Genomic DNA, 24,372 nt, shown 5'->3' on the forward strand with positions numbered 1-24,372 from the left:
ATCATCCTTTTTATCCAACACCTAAATGAAAATGAATATGCTTGATTATCTACCAAAGGGCCCAATTTCTGAGCATCGCTCCGATGCACACAGCAAAATTCATCTCTCCTCGGGCTGCTATTACAGGCAAGGGCTGATAAATGAGCGGTCAAGGCAGAGATCCAGAGCCAGGGATGCCAGCCTGACCTTTGCTAATGCTATTTACAGCATCAAATATCCACAAATCCAGCCATGGCTGCATCCACATCCTTGCTGCTCCAGCCTGGGGGGCTTAGGGACAGCCAGGAGAGCTCACAGCTGGCCTGCCAGGATTAGAGCAGCACAGATGTCACCCTCCATCCATGCAGCCCACCCACCACGTCAAAGCCCACCCCTTGAGGCAGCTTTCAAGCTGGTTCACTCCCAGGGGAGAGGATGAAGCAAACTGTTTACCAGAGAGGAGTCTGAAGCATCTCTTGAATGCTTCATCTCTAAGGCTGATCATAGGAAACCTTCCAGGCAGGTTCTTCAGAAGACATTAAGTAATCATCTGCACCATTGTGACACCATCCTGACAGGGCTCCATCTATCCCACTCCCACGGCCTCCACCCCAAAGGTAACACCCAGGAAAACCCCCCACCTGATCCTCACCAACCTCCCCATCCCTGGCCACGGTGACACGGCACAATCACACATTTGTCCCTCCACCATCTCCAGACTCACCCTGTTCTCGTCGTAGATGATCTGCACCAAGCTGCGATGTTTGGACTCGATAGGAGGGGGAGAGATGGGTTTTTCAGGCTCTGGTGGTTTGGCTGCTTCTTCCTCCAACTGTTGCTGTGGAAGGAGAGGGGGGAGGAGGAGGGTGAGTCACAGCAAGAAACGCAGCCGTCCCCGTCCACACGAGACTCTCTGCGGTGCCCTGACCGAGGCAGAAAGCGCCATGGTGGGAGAGTTCCTGCCAGCCAGGGGCTGGGGAGGCACGGGGAGAGGGAGGAGAGCTCACAGCAGCCCCGGCCACGCAGGCGCAGCGCTGGCTGCCCCAGGCACCGGCCCTGTGCTCGTGGCTCGGTGTGCTTTGGGTATGGAGGATGAAAAGGAGCCTCCTGGAACGGGCCCGAGGCTAGAAATAACGATTTTACTGGGAACACTTAAATGAAACCACAGCTCCAGCCCAGCTCCTTGCTGCTACCTGCCTCTGGAGCTGCTGCTGCGTGCAGGGAGAGGTGGAGGAGCCAGGGGTGATGAGCAAGGCTGCTCTCCACCCTCAGCTTCACCTTCCAATGGAGTGGTTGGAGGACATGCCTTGGGATGACTGTGCTGCATTAAATGACTCGTGCACCAGCCACCCCTGCGCTTTGCCGTATCACCTGGTCAGCAGCTAAACCTGACATTCCACCTGCAACACCCTGAGGTGGGAGGAGACATCCCTAAGTTTGAGGAACTGCTCAGCTGAAAGAGGAAATCCCAGATTCCTCCAGGCTCCTCCTGGGGCCAGCCTGTGAGGAGGGAGAGCGCAGCCGTGCACGGCAGCTGCGGGGCAGCACAGGCACGGGAGAGGGAGCGGCTGTCAAAAAACGCTGAGGGTTTTTTCCCTGCCTGGCTCTGAATCTCCAAATCTTTGCAGTTGTTTTTCCCTGCAGCTAAAGCATCCCCTGTTGAAGCATGAGGAAAATCAAGCGAGTCTTGTACTAGGAAGAAAATGCACCTGGGACTTGGCTTGAACCAGAGCACAGCACTGACTCCCCAGAGATGCTGGTGGCTGGTGGCCTGAGAAGGTGAGCATCTCTTCCTCCTCCCATCACCTCTGCTCCTGCTGATGATACCTTTAGCACACCAGGGCAAGAGGATACACTTGGGATGAACCCAAGAAAGCACTTAAGCACCCAGACAGGTCAAATGGCTTAGCTGAGAAAATTCACACTCCTAAAATTGTGTTTCAATGGATGAAGCCCCCCGTGCTGTGGACTCCACCTCCCCACAGGAGGATACCTCTCCCATGGGGAACACCAAGATACAGCCAAAAAAGCTGCTGTTGCCAGCCAGAGTGGGAAGCAGGCTCTGGCAGTGCAGGAGAGCCTGTGTCCCATAAATTGGCATCACCAATGGCCTTAGAGTCACTCCTGCTATGAGTGAGAGCAGCCTGGACCTGCCCAGCTTGAACCATCTGCACCCTGGAGGGGGATGAACCTTTCCCAGCACTGCAGGGATCCATCCCTTCCTGCCTGCTAACAGCCACACCACGGTGGCACACTGAAGGCTCCCACCACAGGAACAGCCCTCAGCCCTCTGCTGTTCTCAACCATGGCCACACCTCAGGTGGCCCAAACCACAGGACAGGGGACAAGAGCCCCCTGAGAAGCCACTGCTGAAACCATGGGCTGCAAAGCTGTATTTGGCACAGAAGCAGCACTTCCAGGACCTGCCAGCTCTTCCCTGGTGTCCTCCTAAGGCACCCTATCACACATCCTCACTCCCATGGGATATACTCCAAAAACTCCAAAGAACAAACCAGCAAAGGATCAGATACATCCACTTCTCTTGGGGAAAATATTTGTGTTTAAAAAAAAAAGTCAAAGCATCCAAAACTTGGCTACATCATTCTGGAAACCCACAAAAATTCTGCCAAGTGGTCGGGTGTGTAGCAAGGGATTTCAGAGGAGAGGGTTTGATGGCCTATCAGGAAACAAAAGTTCGCCACTAAGTGGAGGCTCATTAAAAACAGCTCATTAGAAGAAAAAATACAAATCTAATTATAGCTGAAATACAGTAGAGAATTCAACTCTACTTGCTGTGGTGTAGCACTGTATGGATATTAAAGGGCCAGATGCTGGGGTGAGGATGTGAGGAGGGGCTGGAGGCAGCACACCTGACTGCAGCCTCGACAGCTCCTCCTGGGAGCCGTGGGAAATGGCAAAGCAAAATAGGTCAGGGTTCCCAGACAGGGACAAAATGGATTTCTTAAAGGTCTGCCACAAAAGCCAGCCTGGGATTGTGACCTTTACAGGGAGAGAGTGGGATGAGAGATGAGTCCTGACGGCTGCACACTCCCTCCCTCCACCCAGCAGTGGCTGCCCAAGGCCTCTCTCCTCTCCCCAAATGGAGGACGGGGCAGCAGTGCTGAAGGGATGCAAGATGCCACCATTAGCCACAGCACCCACAGGGCAAACCATTCCCAAGTGGAAGAGGTGCCTCCTCCAGGAGAGAGACCCTTTGGCTGGACCATGTGCAACAGAGGGACACTGCAGGCTGCAGCACTGGTGGGAAGGTGGGAGATAGTTCAGGAAGGTGGGTGATACTTCAGGAAGGTGGGTGACAATTCAGGAAGGCCCCATCCCTGCAGGTACCAGCTCCCATGCTGCAGACACCTGCCTGGTGAAGCCAAGGCTGTCACACACACACCCAGCTGCCATCACCTGGGCACTGAGATGCTTCACCTGCCCGGGCAGAGCAGAGCCTTCCAGCCACAGGGCAGCTCTGAAAACCACCTTCAAAGAGAACACAGGAAACTCAGCCCGATGGAAGGGAAACCCTGGAGCTCCACCTCCATCACCAGGTGGGAGTGTTGTACTCCCGGAGAGCCCTTGGCTGAGCTCAGCGCCCAGGGAGGCTCAGGCGCCGCTGCAGGGAACAGCCCAGCAGTTTATTTCTCCTTCAGATCCCGGTGCTGCTGCCAGGAATAAATGCATAAGGATTATCCTTCCCTGTCAGGAAGAGGGGGAGAGAGGACTCGGAGAGATTGGAGCGCATATGGTGCATGAATGAGCGGGGGATGGCTGACGGAGGTGGCCTCCTGCCAGGGGTGTGCAGGGCTTGGGGAAGGTTTCTCAGCTTTGCTTCTTGCAAAGTCCAGGCAGAGCCTTCCCTGCCATTTTTGGAACAACCAGAAAGAGAGAGATGGTGGATTGTGGTTGGTTGGCTTTTTTTTTTTTTTTTGCACAGCCTTTCCATAAAGTGTATTTAATTACCCTGAGAAGGCCTTCCAAAGACAGAGGGGAAAAGCATTAGGATATTCTGGCTGTATACAATTTCTCCCCTGCTCCACTGACGTTCCTGCAGGAGCAGTATCTGTTCCAGGCTCACTGCTTTCCCTCACTCGTGCTCCTGCACTGACAGCTCAGATGCACAGATGCACAAAACGTTCCTGGAGCATCTCAGACAGGACCCCCTGCTCCAAAAACACTTCCTCCCAGATGTGCTAGCTCTGGGGAGGACTGGGATGGGGAAGGAGGCCACAGTGGGGGGGTCAGTTTTGCTACCATATAACTTTGCCACCATGTGCCAAAAATAAATTAAAAAAATTAGAATAAAAGGAAGGGAGGGGACACTTTTACTGCCAACAGCCACTTTCACCTTCTTCCCCATTTAACAGAGCATTTTTGTGGGCAGGAAGAATCATAAAATTTGTTCCTATGGAAGAAATAAAGCAACTGAGCAGCCAACAATAAAAACCCCATTTCCTCACGGAAAGACAGTTTGATTTTTAAGGGAGAGGAGCATATGCTGCTCCTGTCAGCATCAGCAGAGATCCTCAGCATCCCTGAGAAGTCAGGCAGTGGATCATGAGAGCTGTCAGTCCTCCCAGCTGCCATGACAGGGACTTTCCCTGCCCTTCCCACTTGGGAAGCCCTTTTCCAGAGCAGGAAATGATCATGGTTGGCATCTCTTTCCTCAAATGTGAGTAAGAAACATGGACCAGCAGCCAGGTGTCCTCTCCAGGTGGAAGAGGGGAAGGGCTGCCTTCACCCCAAAACCAGCAAGAGGAACCTCTGTGGTTTCCATCACTCCAGATGTTCCTCTGGGTCCTGTGAGCTGGCACACAGAGCTCTGCCTCACACCCCCAGCACAGCTGCTTCTGCTCAGACACCTCTGCAGATACAAAGCAACACATGAAAAAAAGAGTCCTTGGCATTAATTAAGCCATATTGTTTGAAAACAAAATGAAAATATTCCTGCTTTGTCTTGCAGGACAGAAAGGAATTGTGTTTGGTATAGGAAAATAAAGATCTCAAGGGAAGAGCAAGTGCATGCTCATTCTAAAGAGCTTCAACAAACAGTCCAAGTAGAGGTTCTGCTCCATTCCCAAATTCCTACTGTAGCTACAGCCCCTTGGGAAAGGTCACTCCTCTTAGGCAGTGGGGGATTAGCAGCCATCAGGGAGTTCAGAAACTCAACCCAAGCAAAGAAAATAAAACAACCAGAAAAAAAGAGGCAGTGATTTGCTTTAAAAAGTGAAAGCCTTTAAGTCTGTGGGTTTTTTTCACAGAGGTCCCTGAAGGTTTTGTCATATTAATCTCTTAATGGCTTTATGGTAATTATGTACAGGCCAACACTGAGTGGGCCATCCTTTTCCTGGGGAGAGCTCCTGTGCAGGGTAAAGCTGCAGCCAGGAAGATCAGATCCAAATCCCTGCTCAAGAACAGCCCTGACTGGAGCTGGATCAGATGCTGCTCCAGGCTGCCGAGCTGGAAAGCCCCAGAGAAAGGGGACTGGATGCACTGGAAGGGCCATTTGGTCACTGCAGCAACGTTTCAACAGCCCAGTACTGGCAGCAACAGCAGCACTGGGGAGAGACAATTGCTGGAAAGGAGAAAGAAAAGACCTTGTGCTACACTGGGCTGTCCAGATGACTCGGCCAACCCAGGCTGTGCTTCCAGCTCTGCTCCTCACCACTTGCACATCCACTGCCAAGGCACTGAGGACACGTTTTTCCCCCTTTTAGGTTCTCTGACGTGCAAAGAGCTACGAGCTGGGTTTCCAAAGCTCTCTCCCTCATCGTGTGACTAGCAGCTCCAGACTGCAGGCACAGCAGCCATCACCCGTGTCCCAGCAGGGAGCAGGGACACAGATGATCCTGGTGCACTGGCACTGCCACTTCCCCTCTGGTGGCCAAGCAGGGGCAAGGACAGGGCCTGTGGCAGCGTGCAGAAGCGAGGACACGTGTTCCCCTCCAGACCACAGCCTCCTACCTGCTTCTTCTTCAGCTTGGAGATCTGCTGCTCCACCATGGTGATCTCGCGGTCCACGCGGTCCATGTTCTGGATGAGCTCCTCCTTGGAGAGCCGGGCGGGCAGCAGCTCCAGCTCGGCCTCGGCGTGGGCAGGGCTCACGGGGGACACGGGCTCCAGCTTGCCAGGCAGGCCACGCTCCTGGGAAGCGTAAAACAACCAGATCATTCCTCTCCCAGGAGACTCTGGATCCTTCTCTCATCCTCCCACAGCTCCCTGGCCCGTTCCCAGCCTTCTGAGATGCACAGAACCCTCAAAAAAAACCTGCTAGACGAGGGAGGACCAGCTGTCAGATCACAACACCACAGGGCTCCACAACCTCCAGCATCTCCAAAGAGAACCAGGTTATTCTCCCAGGGACACGACAGCAGCTCTTCCTCCTGACAAAGCCTCAGAGGCTCACACCACCTTGAGTGCTGCTCATGTTCTCACAGAATCAATAAACCATCCATATTCAGGAGCTCCCAGCACCACTGTCCCTTCAGAGGGCTCAAGGTAAAAATGAGACACCACAATCATGTCCTCCTTGTGCCAGAGACAAGAGCAGCATGAACCATGCTGAAGGAGAAGGGGCTATGAGGGCAGCCCCTGGGAGGAAAGAAGGCTCCTAGCTCCTTCATAGCTGCCTTTCTCCATCTCTTCCCAAGCCCTGGGCATACTCTGAGTGTTGGATGTTGAATGCATCCATCCAAATATGGAGAAATAGGGGATATGTGAGCCAAGATAAAAACAGACCAAACTGATGTTTTTCAAATTCCAGGTGAAGAGGCTCTCAGCTCAACAAGACCCTTCAAGTCAGAGAGACTGGAGAGATCAAAACCTCCATGGCCATGACAGGGAGCAGCTCTGATGGCCCAGGGCAGAGGGCAAACCACCAAAACATTCAGCTTTGCCCTCAGCAGTGTAACACCTTTGCTGAGCCCAAGTGGCTGGTATGGCAGGAGCTCCTGCAGCCAGCCAGGCTGCTTCTCCTGCCTCAGGTATGGCAGGAGCTCCTGCAGCCAGGCTGCCTCTCCTGTTTCAGGTATGGCAGGAGCTCCTGCAGCCAGGCTGCTTCTCCTGCCTCAGGTATGGCAGGAGCCTCCTGCAGCCAGGCTGCCTCTCCTGCCTCAGGTATGGCAGGAGCTCCTGCAGCCAGGCTGCCTCTCCTGCCTCACCCTTCCCCTCTGCAGCTCCCAGCAGAGCAGCCCACCTCTGCCATCCAAGCTGCCTGATGAGCCTGCCCACCACAGGTGAACACACCTGGGATGAGGCAGCTGTTTAACAGCCACTGGCCACACAGATGGGATCACAGCACACCACCAGCCTACCCTGACCCAGGACACTCCTCTCTGGCAGCCACCCAGAGCCTTAATTAAAAGTTTATCTATTCATTTGCTTAGTGAGTGGATGGATTTCTTTTCCTGGAGGGGGGAAGAGGAGAGGTGGCTCCATTGGTAACCCTAAACCACTGCCAGGCTGGGCAGGCAGCACAGTGCAGCTGCTGGGAGGGGAGGGGAGGGATGGGGCAGGCAAACAAGGCAAGAAGTTCACACAACTCTGCCACCTTCATTACAGCAACCCAGCAGAAAGCCAACATTGTTCTGTGCTGACACCTGTGAAAGGCCAGGGCTGAGCCTCTGCCCAGGCTGCTCCTCCTGCCATGGTGGAGCTGGATGGTGGCTTGTGGACCCCTGTGTGCCCCCCCAGCTAACCAGGCTCGTGGGTGATGGCTCTGGGTCACTCAGCAGCCCTGCTGCAGCTCATGGTGAGAGTGAGTGTGCAGATACCACCCAGCACTGCCGAGCATCCCAACAGCATCTGCTGGGAGGCCTCCACCCTTCCCTGCTGGGTGCAGCCTGGGGGCACCAGTGCCCTTCCCACTGCTGCCATCAAGGGACAGAGAGCAAAGGAGCACCCCAAAACCCCACTCTCACTGTCCTGCCCCAGCCCATCCAGCCCCAGGAGCACAAAGGCACCAGGAAGGCGAAGCTGGTTGTATCCAGCATCCATTCAGAAAAGAAGCTAGAAGAACATGAGAGCTTTCTGCAGAATCCTGAAGAGAAGATCCTGTCTGGTTTTACTTTCCCAGCACTAGACATCAAAAGTGGTCAGTCTGCTGCCATGGGAAGGCTTTGTGTTCTCCACAACTGGGGTTTTTTTTGTGGTTTTGGTTTTTTTTTCAAGTCAAGAGGAGCAGGACAACCACAAGAAGCAAAAAGATAAATTAGCTGTTCATGAAATCTTGTTCAGATTAAGGCACAGGAAGGGGAAGTGGCAGTGGGTAGGTTTTTCTAAAGGAAAGGAAGCTACCTGCCAAAAATGTAGGAGAGAAAGGTTCCTCACTGTGCCCATGAAACAAATGATACTTTCTCTTGTCTGCCCATGTGCAGGACAGGGCATCTTTAAACTCCTACTTGGAACAAAACACCTTGGGAACCTGGTCCTGATACATTTTTATCTTTTTACCTTGCGGAATGTGAAGCAAAAGAGCAGCAAAGCTGAGTAAGGGAAATAGCTGCAAGTCACAGCACAAACATCATCATTGTCTGGTATTAGGAGATGATTACAGCAACAGAGAGAGGCAATGTCCTTGGACCTCACATACTGGGCACTGTCATGTCACAAGCACCTCTCTAAATCAGCAAAATGACAAGCAGCAAAAAGAAGGAAAAACCAAAACTAAAGGCAAAAAAAAAAAAAGAAAATCTCATCTGTGCAGTGCTGACATCCAAAAAGCAGAGCTCATGGATTATGCAAGGCATAAAGAAGCCCTTATAAATCACAAAAGTGGCTTGAAAAGAGGTGTGCCAAGACAAGAGCCTGCTCAGAGCATGGGGAAGACCCCAATGGTCAGAGATATTTCAACTAGGGCTCTGCTTCTTACAGCTCTCAAGAAACCCTCAAAATATATTCCCCTGCTCTAGACAGTGTCATACCCCGAGCAAGTGCAGTGTGAAATGTGGAATTCTCCTTATTAACGTGGAGTCACAGACTTCCCAACCAGCAAGAGCCAGGAGAGGTGGAATAAATCTGCTGGAGGGAAGAAAACAATTACTGCATTACTCAAGTTGATATTTTCTCAGTAATTATACTGTTTCCATGTGATTTGTTTTTACACATGGCTAACAGCTACTGCAGCTCCTGTTTATCCCTGGCCTTGTTTTGTGATTTATATGATAACAAGGGTGGGTGTGAGGGGGGCAGAGGCTGCTCCAACCTCCCTGCAGCAAGAGGAGGTGCTGGCACTGAAGAAAACAATTATCACTGAGGAGGTTGTCAGAGAGCAAGGCCAGACGTTGGGGTGGGTTTCTTCTACATGCTTCAGAATAAAAATTCCCAACACAGCTAACGAAGCAAGCCTGCTACTCCCTGTTAAGCAGTGACTTTAAATACATGCAAGAAAGAGAGGAAGGAAAAGGATAAGCCAACTGCCTACTGAGGCCTTGAAGAGCAAGCAAGTCTCCAGGTAAATCTGATGTCCCTGCCTTCAGACACACCAACAAGAAAAAAATTACATTGGGAACCCCAAGGGTGGTCCCAGGACACACTGGAACCTGCACCAGCTCTTCTCCACCTGCTTATTTTGCATTACTGACCCAGCTTGTGATACTCAGAGAGAATTCATGTGAGGTGGAGGGGTTTAAAAACACATCTGGATGCAGCCCAGTCTTCCTGAAGGGTCACTTGTTCAGCTACCTCCCACCCTCAGGAGACAGCACATTGCCAGCTACGCTCCATCTGCACCTAACTCTCTCTGCAAAGTGCATTTTGACCTTGCTGATCCCTTGACTGCATCAGCTGCCTCTTCAAAACTCCCCAGTGGAGCTTGCAAACCTCCAGAGCCCAGGAGTGTGTCCCAGGAGAACAGAGCTGCTTGCCTGGATGAGCCTCAGGATCTCAGCAGGGCACACGGTGTTTGCCCTACATCTCATCCTCACTGAGCCCGGGTCTCTCTCTGCCTCTCTAATCCAGATCATTAGTGATGTTCCCCCAAGCCCAGGACAGAGATTTAGGGATGCCAACATCATCTCTTCACAGTCTGTTCACTTTCTAATTATCAGCCAGCAGCAGCATTTCCTGCCGCAGCACCAGGAGGGATTAAGAGGTGTTATCTTCAACTCCTGCCCACTCACACATCTCCTGTCCTCACGGGCTGGAGGAGATTGCCAAGGCAGGGAGGATAGGCTGGGGCCACTCAATTTGTGCTCAAATTAATTCCCAAAAAAACCTCACATGAACTTGTGATCAGGGGATCTCCTTGTGGGGATGCCCCCACCACCTGAGCCCTCTCATGGCAGCACTGAGCCAGAGAACATTCCAGCATTCCATCCCAGCCAACACCCCTCCCAAATGCCCACCCATGTGGGGCTGTGCCACACTGCAGAGCCAGCAGCTCACCCTCCCTGTCCAGGAGCCCAGGGATGAGCAGCATCACACTCTGAGCAGACACTGAGCCCCCAGGGCTTCCCACACTCCCTGGGATGAGAACCAAGCAGGAAAGCAAAGTCAGGTTTTTAGGTAAAACCACACATATAAAACTCCTAAGTTAGCCAAATACAGACTAAAGGAATTTGGGTTTTTAATTGGAAAAGTGTCCAACACACTCTGACATATCTTAAGCCCCAGCATGACAGCACTGACAGAGGGAAAAAGTTATGGAGCTGAAAATTAATGTCTCCTTTCCCCAGGGAGGTGCACGAGTACAAAAAGTCAGCGAGTCCAAGCAGTGAAAAGTACATCGAGTTACTGCAACTCTTTTGTTCCTGGCCATCTGCTGTGCTAACGGCTCTTTCTGCAGCCTGGCCCTCCAAACCAGGTTTTAATTCCCAAATTCTGCTGGCCTCTTGCTGGGCTGGAGCAGGAGCAGGATGGAGACCTGAGTGTGCTCTGGGGAGCACCTGGGTGCTGCTCACCAGCCAGGAGCAGCTGGGTGTTCCCCTGCAAGGCCAACCCCGAGGGATGCCAGGTGTGGGACCAAGGCAGCATCCTCCTCCTTCCTCCATCCCCACTCTCCATGGCATGTGCAAAACAGGGATCTCTCTCACTCACTACGTGCTCTCATGGGAATTCATGAAGCTGGAGACCAAGGAGCTGTCTGCAGACAAAGACAGGGTTTTTTTTTTTTTTAATTTAATTTATTTTTTTTTAAATAGATCTGACTTTACGAGCAGGCCCACGAAATTCCTTTTCTCCGTAACCCAGCTGAATTCCACGCAGACAGAGCAGAAAACATCCCAACAATTTCTAAAGCTTGCACGAAAGTAGGTCAAAAAACTTCCCCCAATGTTTCAACAGCTTGAAGCAATTTAATTGCAAAACCAGTACCAAATGCTGACCCCTCCCTCCCTGCCTCCCCTCCCCGGCAGATTTACGAGGGTGGTAAAACCTTGCCAGCCAGAGCCTCAGTAAATGCAGTAACCAAAGCCTCGTATCTGGTCTCACAAAACTGGCTCGTGCTCTAAAGAGCTGCTCCGTGCTGTTCCAGGGAACAGATGCTGCCTCTGGATCTCAGCACTGCAGAATTCTACAGCAGCACCACCAAACACGCTCATGGACTCAGAGGCAGCCTAAAATAACGGGTCAAATTCGGAAATCCTGACTCGGGCAAACTCCCAGAGCCGCCGAAGGCATTACCCGACAAATGGATGCTGTGCCTCTCATTCCCTCCCTGCGTTTCCCCATTAGTGGATAATAATTGCATTGAATGCCAGCGTTCCCCACTGACTTACAGGAGTGATGAATTCTCACCTACCCATCTACTCATTACAACGAGGAGCTAATTGCTCCACCTCTCATTAAGAATTCCCCAACACTGCCTATTCTGCATCCCTGGATTTTCTGCTGACTTTTAAGTTTGTTCAAACAGTGACTGTCTGGACTGAAATTTTCCATGCTGAATATTGGCTTTAGGCACTTCTACTCTTTTTTTCTTTTTTTTTTTTTTTCCCCTTTCCCTAAACAGGGAATTTCAGCCAAAACAACTCTGTCACTTCCAAGAACAAGTTTACAAGAAAATATGCCTTTCTGCAACATTCAGAAAGATTCTGGGAACTTTTTCTTTGAGCATCTTCAGTACAGTTGATACATCTGGTAAGACTCTCTGCCAGCGATTTGCCTTTTGTTAACACTGAAAAAGTGTCCAAGTCAAAAGAAAAAAAAACGTTAATAAAAATCTCATCTTGGTGCTTGCCTTAGGGGAATGACTTGGAACTGAGCAGGCAAGCAGAGTGAGGTCCTGGATCTGGGAAGCTGCAGGAAAGGTATTGCACTTCTGCAAAGGGAAGGAAAAGGCTGAGATGGAAGAGATGCTGGCATGTGTGGAGCATTCCAGGCCAACAGCAAGTGCCCCAAAAGAGCTGTGAACAAATGCATGGTTTGGGCAGGTACAGAAAGCCTGAGCCCACCCAGCAGATGGGAGGATGGAGCAGTGCAGCCAGTGACCTGCTCAGCACAAGGCAGAGCCTGCCCCAGGCTCGGGTCAGAGGGGCAGCCACAGCCAACACAGGGTTCTGCTGCCTCCAGCAGACAAGGGGAGGACAAGTTAAACTCAAACCCTTCCACTCCTCCATCTGCAATTTTAATGGTCTTTCTGTAATTTGTTCAGCCAGCAGCCACCCTGACACTACACACACGAGCTCATGTCTGAAACCTCTTAAAAAGGACCAAACTGTGACTGCATGATGGGCCAAGGCAGGGAGGGAAATTTTTAATTGCCCAGTTTGGCCCTCAGCCAGGCAAAGGGTCACCCCTGGCTGCAGAACAGCATTTTAAAGGTAATGGGGAGCTCATGGCTCCTCCTTGCTGGGGCTCAAACCTCCCCTGCACTCCCTGGGGTCAGCCCATTTTGGGCAGCTTTCACAGGAATCTCTGAATCATCACCAGAGCCTCTTTTTGCATTTTTTCTTGTGCCTGCTGCTCAGGGACTTTCTTTAGGAAGACAGGGAGGTGCCTGCCTGGGGGTGCAGGCACAATCCCCAAACCTCCCGTGGCAGCCTAGGAAGCACCTTGTCACCTAACCCAACAAACCTCAGGGGAATGAACACTCACTCCATGCCTTTAAAAGCTTTACTCTCCCAATTTTTTTTTTTTTTCCTATAACACTCATCCTCTTTCAATTACCACATGAAGTAAAGCAAGTTCTGAGTCTTCCCAGCATGTCAACCAGGCAGTGATGAAGCATCAAGGTCCATGTTAACCCCAGCAGGTAAATTCCCTCTGAGACAAGGGGCTGGAATAGTCCCTGCCAAATCCCAGCTAGGTAGAAAGTCCTCCTGGCCTAGATACCATGTGAAAAGCAAGCTTAAGTTTTGTAAAAAAGCCTTCTGCAGAATAAAAATCCCTCTTCATACCCATGCAATACTCCAGTGAACAGCACAAATGCCACTGCACTGCTGGGACAGTGCCTACATCCACACCCATCAGTCCTGCAGAAGTGGGAGCTGGGCACTACATCTGTTCTCTGCTGAGCATCCCATCAAAAAACACAACTTCACACCAACTGGAAAAGAAGCTACATCAGCCAAAAAAAGCAAGCAGGCAACCAGTGAGCAGGACTGCAGCCACTGCAGCATCATGTGCTGGAAACACAGGGCCAGATCCTGAGCCAGGCTCAGCACCAGCACTGTCCTGGGGTGCTGGGACACCAGAGCCCCGTGTGGAGGGCTGGGAAGGGCAGCACAGAGCTCCACAGCACAGACAGGGCAGCAAACCTCCTCCTGCTCTGCTCCCAGGAGCTCCACAGCACAGACAGGGCAGCAAACCTCCTCCTGCTCTGCTCCCAGGGGCATTGACAGGGTGCTCTCAGGTGGGCTGTGCCCCAGGAAGCTCCAGCTCCTTCACTGGGTGATGCCAGGTGCATCCTCCAGCACATGGGCAAAGATGGGGGGAGGAGGGAAAATCCACCACGGCAGCTTCTCCAAACCTCACTGATTTAAAAATAAAAAATTGAGGGGAAATGAAAAGACAAAAGCCCTTCTCAGCCTGGTGTTATCAAGCAGAGGAAATGAGACTTCTAAAGCTCCCATTCAGAGAGGAGTGGGGGAGAGAAATCCCACTCCAGACGCACTTGAACGAACAGCTTTTGAAATGGAAATGTTGCTCTTCAGAAACATTTAAATTTCCTCCCATTGCCAGGGAGGAGGCAGGAGGCCGAGGAGGAGCAGGGACTCCTCAGGCACACACATCCCAGCGGGATACACACAGGGCAGCCCCGGGAAGCAGGGAGTTAATCAGGATGGCACACAACATCAATATTGGGAAGATGGCTTGAAGGGGAATCAAATTTAGAGGGGAGAGAAGGGAATGACTGAAGACAGCTCTATCTAACCACTACTGCTGCAAGTGAGATTCACTTAAAGGCAGCTCACACTCCCTTCTCTCACAACCATCACCCAAAATTATTTTCCCCAAATCCCAGAGACTGAGCTGCCTCCTACCACGGAGGAGACTGATGGAAAAAGGAAATGCAAACAAGATCTAAAATGGTTTGAGCAGCAGCTGAGCTGTGGGACAACCCAGACCTCCTCTTGCATGCAAGAGCCATTGCACCAAGCCAAGGATCCCAACAAGGCTCCCAAGACTCACAGCACAGGGGGGTGAGTCCCAGGATGATGTCCTGGATGATGTTCAGCCCCAGCAGCTCCCACTCCAACTGTGTCAGCTCCTCAAACTGAAGTAACTGCTCCTAACGGAACCCAGCGAGCTGTGCCTGCCAGCTGCATGTCACCACCTCACTCCAATGTCCCCAGGGTCACCAACACTGGCTGTGCTCTCAGGTATATGAAGCAGGACATCAAATACCTCTCAGCTGTAAAAACCATGAGGGACACAGTGGGGACAACCTCTGCTGCCTCTCCCCTGCCCGAGGAATCCACCAGGAGCCCCCAAGGCTGCACAAAGCACATCCAGTGACCGTCCCAAACACCCCACCAAGCAGCTCTGGGACACACAGGTGGGGACATGGGACACAGCCCCAGCACAGCCAGCACCCCAGCAGGCTCAGTGCTGACAGGAGCACGGGTGGTGCACAGACTGTCAGCTGCACCATCCATCAGAGCCCAGTGCTCAATGCTTCATTGTTCTAGTAATTGTGCAGACACGTGGAAGGGGCTGCCTCGACACTGGCCACTTGTCTGAGGAGCCATTTCCTTCACTGCTCTGCCTGGATTTCCATCAGGAGGTGGCATCCTGCAGTGCCAGCCATCCCCAGCCCATGGGGCAGAACAGTGGGAGGAAACACAAACAGCATCCCCCAGCACCAGGGAACACAGCAGGATCCAGCTCCAGATCTCAGCTGGCAGCCAAGCCCTGCACCTCAACAAGCCCAGGAAAACACACATTATAAACTTCATGTGGGAGTTTTGGGTTTAGGTGGAGATTTTTATGCCATAATAACCCTGCCCCCATTCAGCAGTAGAGATGGGCTCAGGGTGTTGGGAGCATCAGAGTGTCTCAAATGTGTCACACCTTCAGCACTGCTCAGCTCTGCCATCAGAGCAAGACTGACCATGGAAAAACCAAATACCAGCAAGAGCAGAGGACAGAGCAGTTCCCAAAGGCTCAGAGCAGAAACACCACTTCTACCTGTGAATGGCTGTGGGAGTTGCTCAAAACCACAAACCTCTCCCAGCCTGTGCCTGCAGAAAACCATGAAGCACCTCTGCTTCCCCAGACCAAGGAATTACAGAGAAACCTGAACATCCCAGCTCCCATAGCAAGAATAAGCCCACAGTGAATTTGTTATTATCTGTTAGCAAAGCAGCAGCTTCCCACCAAGGCTGGAATTTCCATCTTGGTTTGGCAGGCACAGGGCTGTGAAATGATTACTGTGTTTACTTTTCCTTTGCTAACTATAAAATCCCATTCCACTGCCCTGCCAAGAATGACTGAAGCTAATAAAATTCAGGCATTTGGAAGAAAGCAATAATAAACCTCCCTTTTGGGGCCTTTATGATGAAATTTCCCCACTCCAATCAGCGATTATGCTGCATTCATGAACACTAGTGATGTCTCCAAGTGCACCCAGATTGACTCAAATCAATATTTAGCTTTGCTCGAGACTGGGAGTCTTTCTCCTTGTGGCAGCTGAAGGCAGAATCACTCAACAAGGCTAGAAGAAGCCTTTGAAAAAACAGCTTACAAGAATAGGAGGCAGCATACATAGATATATAAAAAAATGTGGGTTTTTCATTTACCTAAAAACCTAGAGAAAGTATACACACATGACTTCACAAATTTACAAATCTCTCTCCAAATATAGTGAAAGCCTTTCATATAATGCACTGTATTTATTTATTTACACATACCTGCCTATTCTTTAGGAGTTTTTAGTGTTTGAAAGACTGCAAGGTTCCTGTGTTTACATCTGCCACTCTGTCTGCTGCCGAGGCAGAAACACATTAACTGCTGGGGGCAATCTGTTCTACATCATACCTGAGATGGCTGGCATGAAAGAAAATAACAGAGACCTGAAAACCAGCTTGAAATAAAAGCCTGTGCTTGGCTTGGTCACGTAACCACAAGGGACAGCTTGACCGGCACGAGGCAATGGCTCTTTTTTAAACAGTCACAGGAACAGCAGTGTCCAAAGTGGAGATCAGAAGGCAGAAAGGATCACTGCTGCTCCTCAGGGAGCAGCACAGGAGGAGAGAAATCAGACCCTGCTGGGGCACTGACCAGAGCACGCTGCTCAAAGTCAAGCCTAGGAAGAAGCATTACTGTGCAGGCAGAGGAGGGGATGCAGTGCCATGGCAGCAGAGAAATCTGCTGTGGGCACATGCTGGAGCAGAATGCCACAGGCTCTGCAGCCCTGGGAGAATCCCTCAGGATGCAGCAGAGGACTGGCAAACACCACAAGCACTGCCCATCTCCTCCTCTCCTGCTTGGCACTGCCACAGGACAGTGTGCTTCTTCCTCTCAGGTGCAGGATTAAGGCCAGATGAAGGCAAGTAGAACCTGGGCAGCACACTGGCACCTGCAGAAAATGCTCTGTCAGAGCACTGAGATGAGCAAAGAGCAACCAGACAAAGGTCAGGACTGCAAGGTGGTTCAGATCATTTCATCCCACACTGCTTCTCCCACACTAATTCCTACTTTTGCTCCACCAAACCTGGGGTAGAAGAGAGCACATGAGCCAGCTCTGCTGCTGGGTAAAAGCCCATTTCCAAGGACAGAGGGAACAGGCTCCACTGTGCTCTCGCTCCTTATCCTCCTGGAAAAAGGTGCCAAGAATTAGAATTACATTTTTCGAGAGCAGCAGAACAAGCCAAGGGCCTGTCAGCTTGTCCTAAAACAACCCCTCTCTGCTCTCTGAGCACGCAGCCAGCATTCCTGACACACACCAGCGTCCAGCGCCCCCCGGCCCCCCCATGCAGCACGGGGGAGCCAAAAAACCCTCAATGTGCTCTGCCTAAAACACAGCCAAGGAGCTTTTCTGTTTAAAAAGCAAGTTTAGGTCCAAAAAGAAAGGAGGTTTTCAGCGAGTGATTTTAACTAGGCCCTTTGGCACTCGACAGTTCCTCTCTTGTTATGGACGCTGAGGGCATTGTTAGGAGATGAAGCTCCACGAAGCACAAACGTGAAGTCACAGAGCTTTAGCAAGGGCTGTTGCCATGTTCAATATGTTATTACAGCTCCATCACCACAGGCACAAAGAGCAGCACCTCATCTCTGCCAAATCCAGCTCTGAAATCACTCCCCCACTCCATCCCCTTCAGCAGCAGCAGGCAAACACCATTGATTGCTGTTGCATCTCCTCCACAGCTTCCACCCCACGCTGGGAAGGAAGGTATTAGCATGAAATACCCTCCCTCCTCAAAACACAGCTCCCAGAATCAATCTGAGGGGTGTCACAACTCACTGCCTTTCGTTGTGTGAGTCAGGACTGCTGATGGGCTGCACTTCCCAGCCAGGGAGAAGTACAGAGCCAAAAATGTGCTTGGTGCTGTACGTCCACGGAGAAGTCACCCATGGTGCTCCCAGGAAGACCCTTGGGTAGAAGGGCATGCAGGATGCTGAACAAGGAGGGAGGAGCAGTTCATCTGTGAGATGTACATGCTTGCAAATTGGCAACAACCTCCTACTGCTTGGGCACCTGTACTAACTGGACAGATCCCACACAACCCATCCCGGAGTGTGCCTGGATCTGGTGGGAGCTGGAGCAACATTCCCTGCCCAGCCCCCTCCCGGAACATGAGGGAAAAGAAGAAAACAGATCAGAAAGAGACTGCAACACTGGGATGTCCTTGTTACCAGGACTAAACTCCTCCCTTGACTTTCATTCCAGGAGAGGGGTTCTTTTTAACACAAATGCACACAACCAGTTGAGCACAGGCAAAAATGGTGGCTGGCACACCCATCCTCACTCCACACCATCCTCATGCTCTGGAGACCAGCATCAGTTCCTGCTATACCAACACTATTTCCTAAGTCCCACCTGAGGACTGGCAAAGTAACAAACCAGCTCTCCTCTCTCCTGCATTTCCAGGAGAAAACAGGGCACACTAGAATTCTTGCTGTCAGATAAAATAGATACAAACAGCATGTACAAACACTTCCTAGATGGAGAAGAAAAGTCTCCATGAATGCACACAGCACACCCAGCTCAGCACACTGCCTACTGCAAGCACAGAGCCAGAAATATTTCTTCCAATTACAGGGGTGAGGCACACAAAGTCAGAGGACTTTCTTTCCCTCCAGCAGATCAGGTGAGATGTCGCACTGCGCGAGCCTTGTAATATTGACTGAGTGGAACAGAAAAGTCCAATTATGCAAATGATGAAGCAGGTTCCTGAGAAGCAGCCAGCCTTATCACACCGTCCTTCACCACTGCTGTGGCTTGAAAGGCAATTTAAAAGGTTGTTTGGGATGTCAATCACCACAAACGAGCTGAAGAAGTGTGAAACAACCTCTGCTTGAGGCACCATCAGTTCTCCTGTTGGTTTTCCAGCTGCACTGAGCCTTGGTCCTGCTGTCTGTGGCCACTGCAGGCTGGAGCAGACGGGGCAGGGGAGAGCCAGGCTGCAGGCAGCTCAGGGAAGGGTCAGAGGTTTTTACATCCTGCCTCTGGAATGTTTCTGCAGCCCATGAGGGCTTTTCCTGCCATACCCAAGTCTCTCAGGCCACAGTTCAGTTCTTTGGCCACAGGAGCTTCAGCTGAGAAATGGAATAAAACCAGTTGTCTTGCAATCATGGTGCTCCTTTCCTTCGCCCCTCAGCCCAGGTCCAGATGGAGGAGCCAAGCATCTCACAAGGACTATGCAACGCCCAAAAGCATCTGTTTCTCAAATGAAACCAGCACAAATCCATGCATAGGACAGAGATTCCAGATACAACACTCCTCAGGCTGTTCCCTTGGCTTCCACACTGGTGCATGGCACGAGCTGCTGACCAGCCCCTGCAGCCATCCTGGCACAGTGGGCAATGGAATGGACTGCCAGGCATGCCAGGAGAGCCACTCTGCTTGCACACCACAGGCACGCACTCCCAAAAGCGTGTGTTCACACAGCTGAGCAGGGCTTGACACACTGACACTCATCCCATCCTCCCATGATTTGGAAATTATCTTCAGAGCAGGGAGGAAAGCAGTGGGGGGGAAATCCAGCCAGAAGTGTTTGTGCTGTGGCAACGTGAACAACGCAAATATTTCAGCTTTTAAATATGTTTGGAATGACAGAGAATGCCAACACGTCCCTCATCTTCCCAGAAATAGCTTTGAATCATTGCTCCCCTAACGTAAATTCCCCACCCCACCAAATAGGTTTTTTTTGCAACCAGATTTTTATCAGGCACAAGTCGACAGTGTGAGCAAGCACATGGCAGATGGGTGGGTGTCAAACACGTCACGGGAGGATCCTCCTGACTCCACAAGCCCAGCTCCACTCGAGCTGCTGGACTCAACAGCCCCACGCCACTCACTCCTGGTGGGTGCCCAGTCCCACTGGCTCAGCTTCAGAGGGAGAGCCCAGCTTCAAGGAGAGTTAACATGAACTGCTGTGCTCTGCAGGGGAAGGAGGACAAAAGCAGGAAAGACGTAGGTGTGTTTGTACCCGCTAAAATTGTTTCATTTCACTGCTCAGATCTGAGGTTAGAGCTACTTCTGCAGAAGTTCACTCCTGCAAGAAACGGTGGGGAGGCCACACAGCTTGTGGAGAACCCCACAGCCCTCAGGACAAGAAGTTCTTTTCATGGCAGAGTGTTTGAGGAATTTCATTTCCCACAGGGCTGCTCAAGCCAAGCACTGCCACAGGTCTCTGCATCTCAGCTGGGCTCTGGATAATTGGGATGGAGCTGGGATGGATTACAGGGGGCTGGCAGCACTGGTGCGTCCCCTGTACATTGGTGCTACCATATCTCCACAGGATCCCTCTGCCTGGGCGTCCTGCAGGATTTGCTGGCAGCCAGCCCCTCCCCACCAGATGTGGGCACAGGCACAGCTGGCCAAGGAAGCCTCTCCCCCTCTCCCAGCAGAGATGCAGGGCTGGGCAGACCAGACCTGCGCTGTGTCCCGGTCCCCACTCGCAGACATTCCGCAAAAGCCCAAGAAACAAGCCCGGAGCTCTTTTACTCCAGTGCAAAACAACCTCCCGTGGGGAAGGGAGAGCCCAGAGTGATCCCCGCTGCAATCTCAGAGGCTATGGCAGGACACACACCCAGGGACGGCCGACGCTCACAGCTTGTTCCATTCTCCAGCCCCTCTGCGCTATTGTTCCACAGCAATAAATCACGGGGAGGCGCTGGAATTCCGGGCTGTTTCCTACAGGAGGGAGCCTGGGGTGCCGGAACCGAGCTGCTGCCTGGCTGTGCCTGCTAATTCCCCCGGCGAGCGCCGTGCTGAGCCCTGCACTCCCACGCATCCCGCCGGAGCAGCGGCTCCCCCGGTTCAAAGCGCTGCTGTGTCCGCCCCCTCCGCTCCCTTCCCCCAGCCCTGGATTACTCAATTAGAGATTATGCTTTTGCCAGTTACCTCCAAGCCAACTGGGGCCTCTGCCAAGGTCAACACAAGTTCCAGCCAGTTTCATTAATAACTGCGAGACCAACCCACTGGAAACTCTGAGAGGTTAATCCCAGCAACAGATCGATGTTCCCATAACAAAGCCACGGAGAAGAAACGCAACTGGTGATTTACCAGCCAGCCCAGCTCTCCGTGCTGGCAGCTGTGGCACTGCTCCTCCAGCCCGTACCAGGGCAAACCCTGCTGCCAGAGACCTGAGCCTCCTGCTGCTCCTCTCCCCTGGTGCATTTGTCAAGGGATGGAGCAGCTACCAGGGACCAGCACTGCCGAGGCACGGGGCAGTGAAGGAGGAGGAAGCCGAGCTCCCGAAAGGCCTTTCTGCTGTCCTTGGTGCCCTGCCAGCCTGTGGCCAGGGCAGGAGTTAGCAGCCTGGCCAAGAGCCTTTTCCATCCCACAGCCTGTCTTCCAGGAGTTCATTGTAAATTGGGCTCTGGAACGGGCAGCCAGTGTGAAATTTGGCATGTACGCTGCTGGCTTCAATGCATCATTAAAAAGGCATTTCAAATGTGTTAATTCCTCCTTTTTCAATTAATTGCTTTTAAAGCTGCATTGATATGCATGAAAGCAAAATGCCCTCTGCCCTAATTTCTGTTTTGCCATACCTATTTCCTATTTCCTGACCTTAGCTCTGTCTTCTCCAAGACTACCCCCCCACACAAATACTTATTCCATTTTCAGTCCGTAACAAAACAAAAATGCTCACGCAGAAAGGGAAGAAATTAAAACCTTTGCACAATGCAAAGCAGAGTCCAATTCTTAACAACACATGGCTTCTTAATTGCCTTTTTCCATCCACAGTTGTTAATTATTTTACAAAAGAGGGAAGTGGCATTGTCCCTGTACAGATGGGGAAATCTGAGACAGAGAAAGGGGAAGAGACTTACCCAGTGACCAGCAGCCTGCCAGGGCAGATGGCAGCAAGGTTCAGGTTTCCTAAGCCTCCACCCAGCCCCATTCCCGTGGGATTACATGGCTCCCTGTCAGTGAATTCCTGTTGGAGCAATAGGCCACTGCCAGCCAGCCCTTGCAAGGGGACTAAACGCAGATCACAACTGACTCACATCCTATAGGAAGGAGCAGCAAACCACGTATGTGGTGGGAGAGCAGCCTTAAAAATGGGAAGAAGAACAGTGAAAGCACAACAGGAATAAGAAGAGATGGCAGGGGAGAGGCAGGATGAAGCTCCAGCTCTGGAGAGGGGAGAGCAGGCACTGACTGATCAGATGTGCCATGCTCACCATCCCTGTGAGGCAGGATCACAGGCAGCATGTGTGTGCAGGGACAGGGATTGTACACATCACCACTGGCCTGCTCTGGGGCTGTCTGCTTCACTCCTGGCTGCTGTTACCTGAGGGAGGACCATGACTTTACTGGAAAGAAAGCAGAAGCCACCAAGGGTCCTGGGAACCAGCTCCTGCCTCTCTGCCAAGAACACACCTGGCAAGGCCACATCATAGCAGCTTTTCCAGTGAACCCCACGTCCAGGCTTGCAGCGACTGAAAAAACAGCTCTGCTTTAGTCCTGGTTACTGTCAGCCAGATAAAGGGAGAACCTTCCTGGGGAAAAGCATCAGCCCCAGCTGGCACAGAGAGTACAGGGAGGTTTCATTTCTCCCCAGAGCCCTCCAGGCCATCCAGCAGCAGGAGCCCAGGACCACAGCACTGAAGCATAACACACAACATAACACACAAGAGCAGGGAAAAAGATGTTGAGGTGGGGTAAAGCAGGCAAGAAAACAACCTTCTGCCTCCGGCTTGAAAAGAAACACCAGTGTTTGAGGATATGAGCAGTGTGAGGTTCATAAGGAAAGATAGTATCTTTTACTTGTCCAAGTGAGATTTAGCTGAAAGCTGCTGCTTTTGAAGGCACACTGCCCAAAAGTGTGTCTGTTTTCTGCAGGGAAAATGCACTGATCCAAGAGCTTCTCCTTACAGCCTTGCCTGGAGTGAGGCTGCAGTGATACTGAACAGGGCTTGCTTAAGGGGCCCAGCCAGCTCTCCTCCTGTTTGGGAGAGGTAGATGAGGAACAAAGGACATGAGAAATCCATTTCTCTTCAGGGGAGGAAAAACTCTGAAGCCTGTTAGCAGCAGTTGCCCCATCAATTGTTCCATCTGTGTTCAGAGCATGGATTATGGCTCTAAACAAAGGCCTTGGAAACATGCAGGAATGGTGCTGGCTTCTCTCCCCTGGGCTGAAGTTTGGTAAATCCAGTTATCAATGGTTATTAGGGATGTGCTACACTCTATCCCATCACAGACCTGATTCTGCACCTCAGCTCAAGGGCTGCTCTGAAACCAGGAGAGACCAAGACGTATCCAGTGCCTCCACATCCCCTGGGACAGCCAGGCTGGCGCCCAGCGTGTGTAACCAAACCCCTGCCCTTTTTATTGAGGGCTCTGTGGAGCTCTTACTGTGCAAAAATGAGCTCAGTCTGCAAAATCACCATGAAAACCAGTCCTAGCACTATTACCCCAGTGTGTAAATGGATCTCCTCCCCAGGCAGTGACTGCAACAATGAGGAATGGGGTAACGGGTAAGGGAACAGCTCCTGGGATCCTCTGTCTAAACAAAACAACCAGCAGTGTTTAGCAATACTGGCCTCACGTGGTGCATCTCACCCAAAGAGCTCACCCAGCTGCCAGAGCTGCCCTAGATAAAGTATTGAGTGACTTCATCAGACACTGAGTCAGCAGCACAGACAGAACAGCAAATATCTCTCTCCAGCTCTGGTCACTGGGACACATGTCCTGCCACCATGTGTGTGCCACTGCTCCCTCAGCACAGAGACTCTCAGGAAGGTCTTTATCATCTGGCCTAGCTGAGCTCAGAGCCCAGTGCTGAGTTCAGCTGTGGCTGGCTTAGAGAGGGTGCAGGAAGAGGTTCCACCTGTGTCCACAGCCCAGCTCTGCCAGTGCCCAGAGCTGTGCCCAAAGGGCAGCCTCAGCTCTCTGCATTTCCCCTGGACCCACAGCCAGAGCAGCTCCTCCAACGTGCTCAGAACAATGCACACATTGCCTTCTTTTCCACCACCTTGACGGCCACCAGCAGCAGTTTATAGTCTGAGGACAACTGCTCAGGACTAACACCAAAAGACTGCTATTGACCCAATTTCCCAGCTGCAAAGGCTGATATATCCTGTGTCCCAGACCTGCCTTCTGCTCCCAGCCACTTGAACAGCACTGAGATCACCCAGTCTTGCAGTGAGCTCCATCAAACCCACTCTGGAAGCAGCTCCTGCTAGTTTAGAGCACCTAATCCCAGTTCCACTCAGGCTCTCACCAGTCAAGGACATCACATTTTCCTCTTCCTTCCAGACTCTAAAATTACAAATGGTTCCACTAAAAGCATAATCTTGTCTTGCTGAATTGCATCTCAGCTCTCTGTCTCTTTC

The 24,372-nt window shown here is 51.7% G+C and overlaps 1 protein-coding gene across 20 annotated transcripts in view; it reads right to left on the reverse strand.

The window, feature by feature from the left end:
• The window catches only part of NCOR2 (nuclear receptor corepressor 2), a 226,570-nt gene that overhangs the window by 108,493 nt on the left and 93,705 nt on the right, over positions 1–24,372 (reverse strand). For all 20 annotated transcript variants that reach the window (XM_059863546.1, XM_059863545.1, XM_059863534.1 and 17 more), the window contains 2 exons: positions 5,950–6,129; positions 704–817 (listed from right to left, as the gene is read on the reverse strand). In XM_059863546.1, the coding sequence (XP_059719529.1) occupies positions 704–817; positions 5,950–6,129 (294 nt within the window). The remainder of the gene's footprint in view (positions 1–703; positions 818–5,949; positions 6,130–24,372) is intronic.

This window comes from Haemorhous mexicanus, chromosome 19 (genome assembly GCF_027477595.1).
Source record: "Haemorhous mexicanus isolate bHaeMex1 chromosome 19, bHaeMex1.pri, whole genome shotgun sequence".
Taxonomy (NCBI): domain Eukaryota; kingdom Metazoa; phylum Chordata; class Aves; order Passeriformes; family Fringillidae; genus Haemorhous; species Haemorhous mexicanus.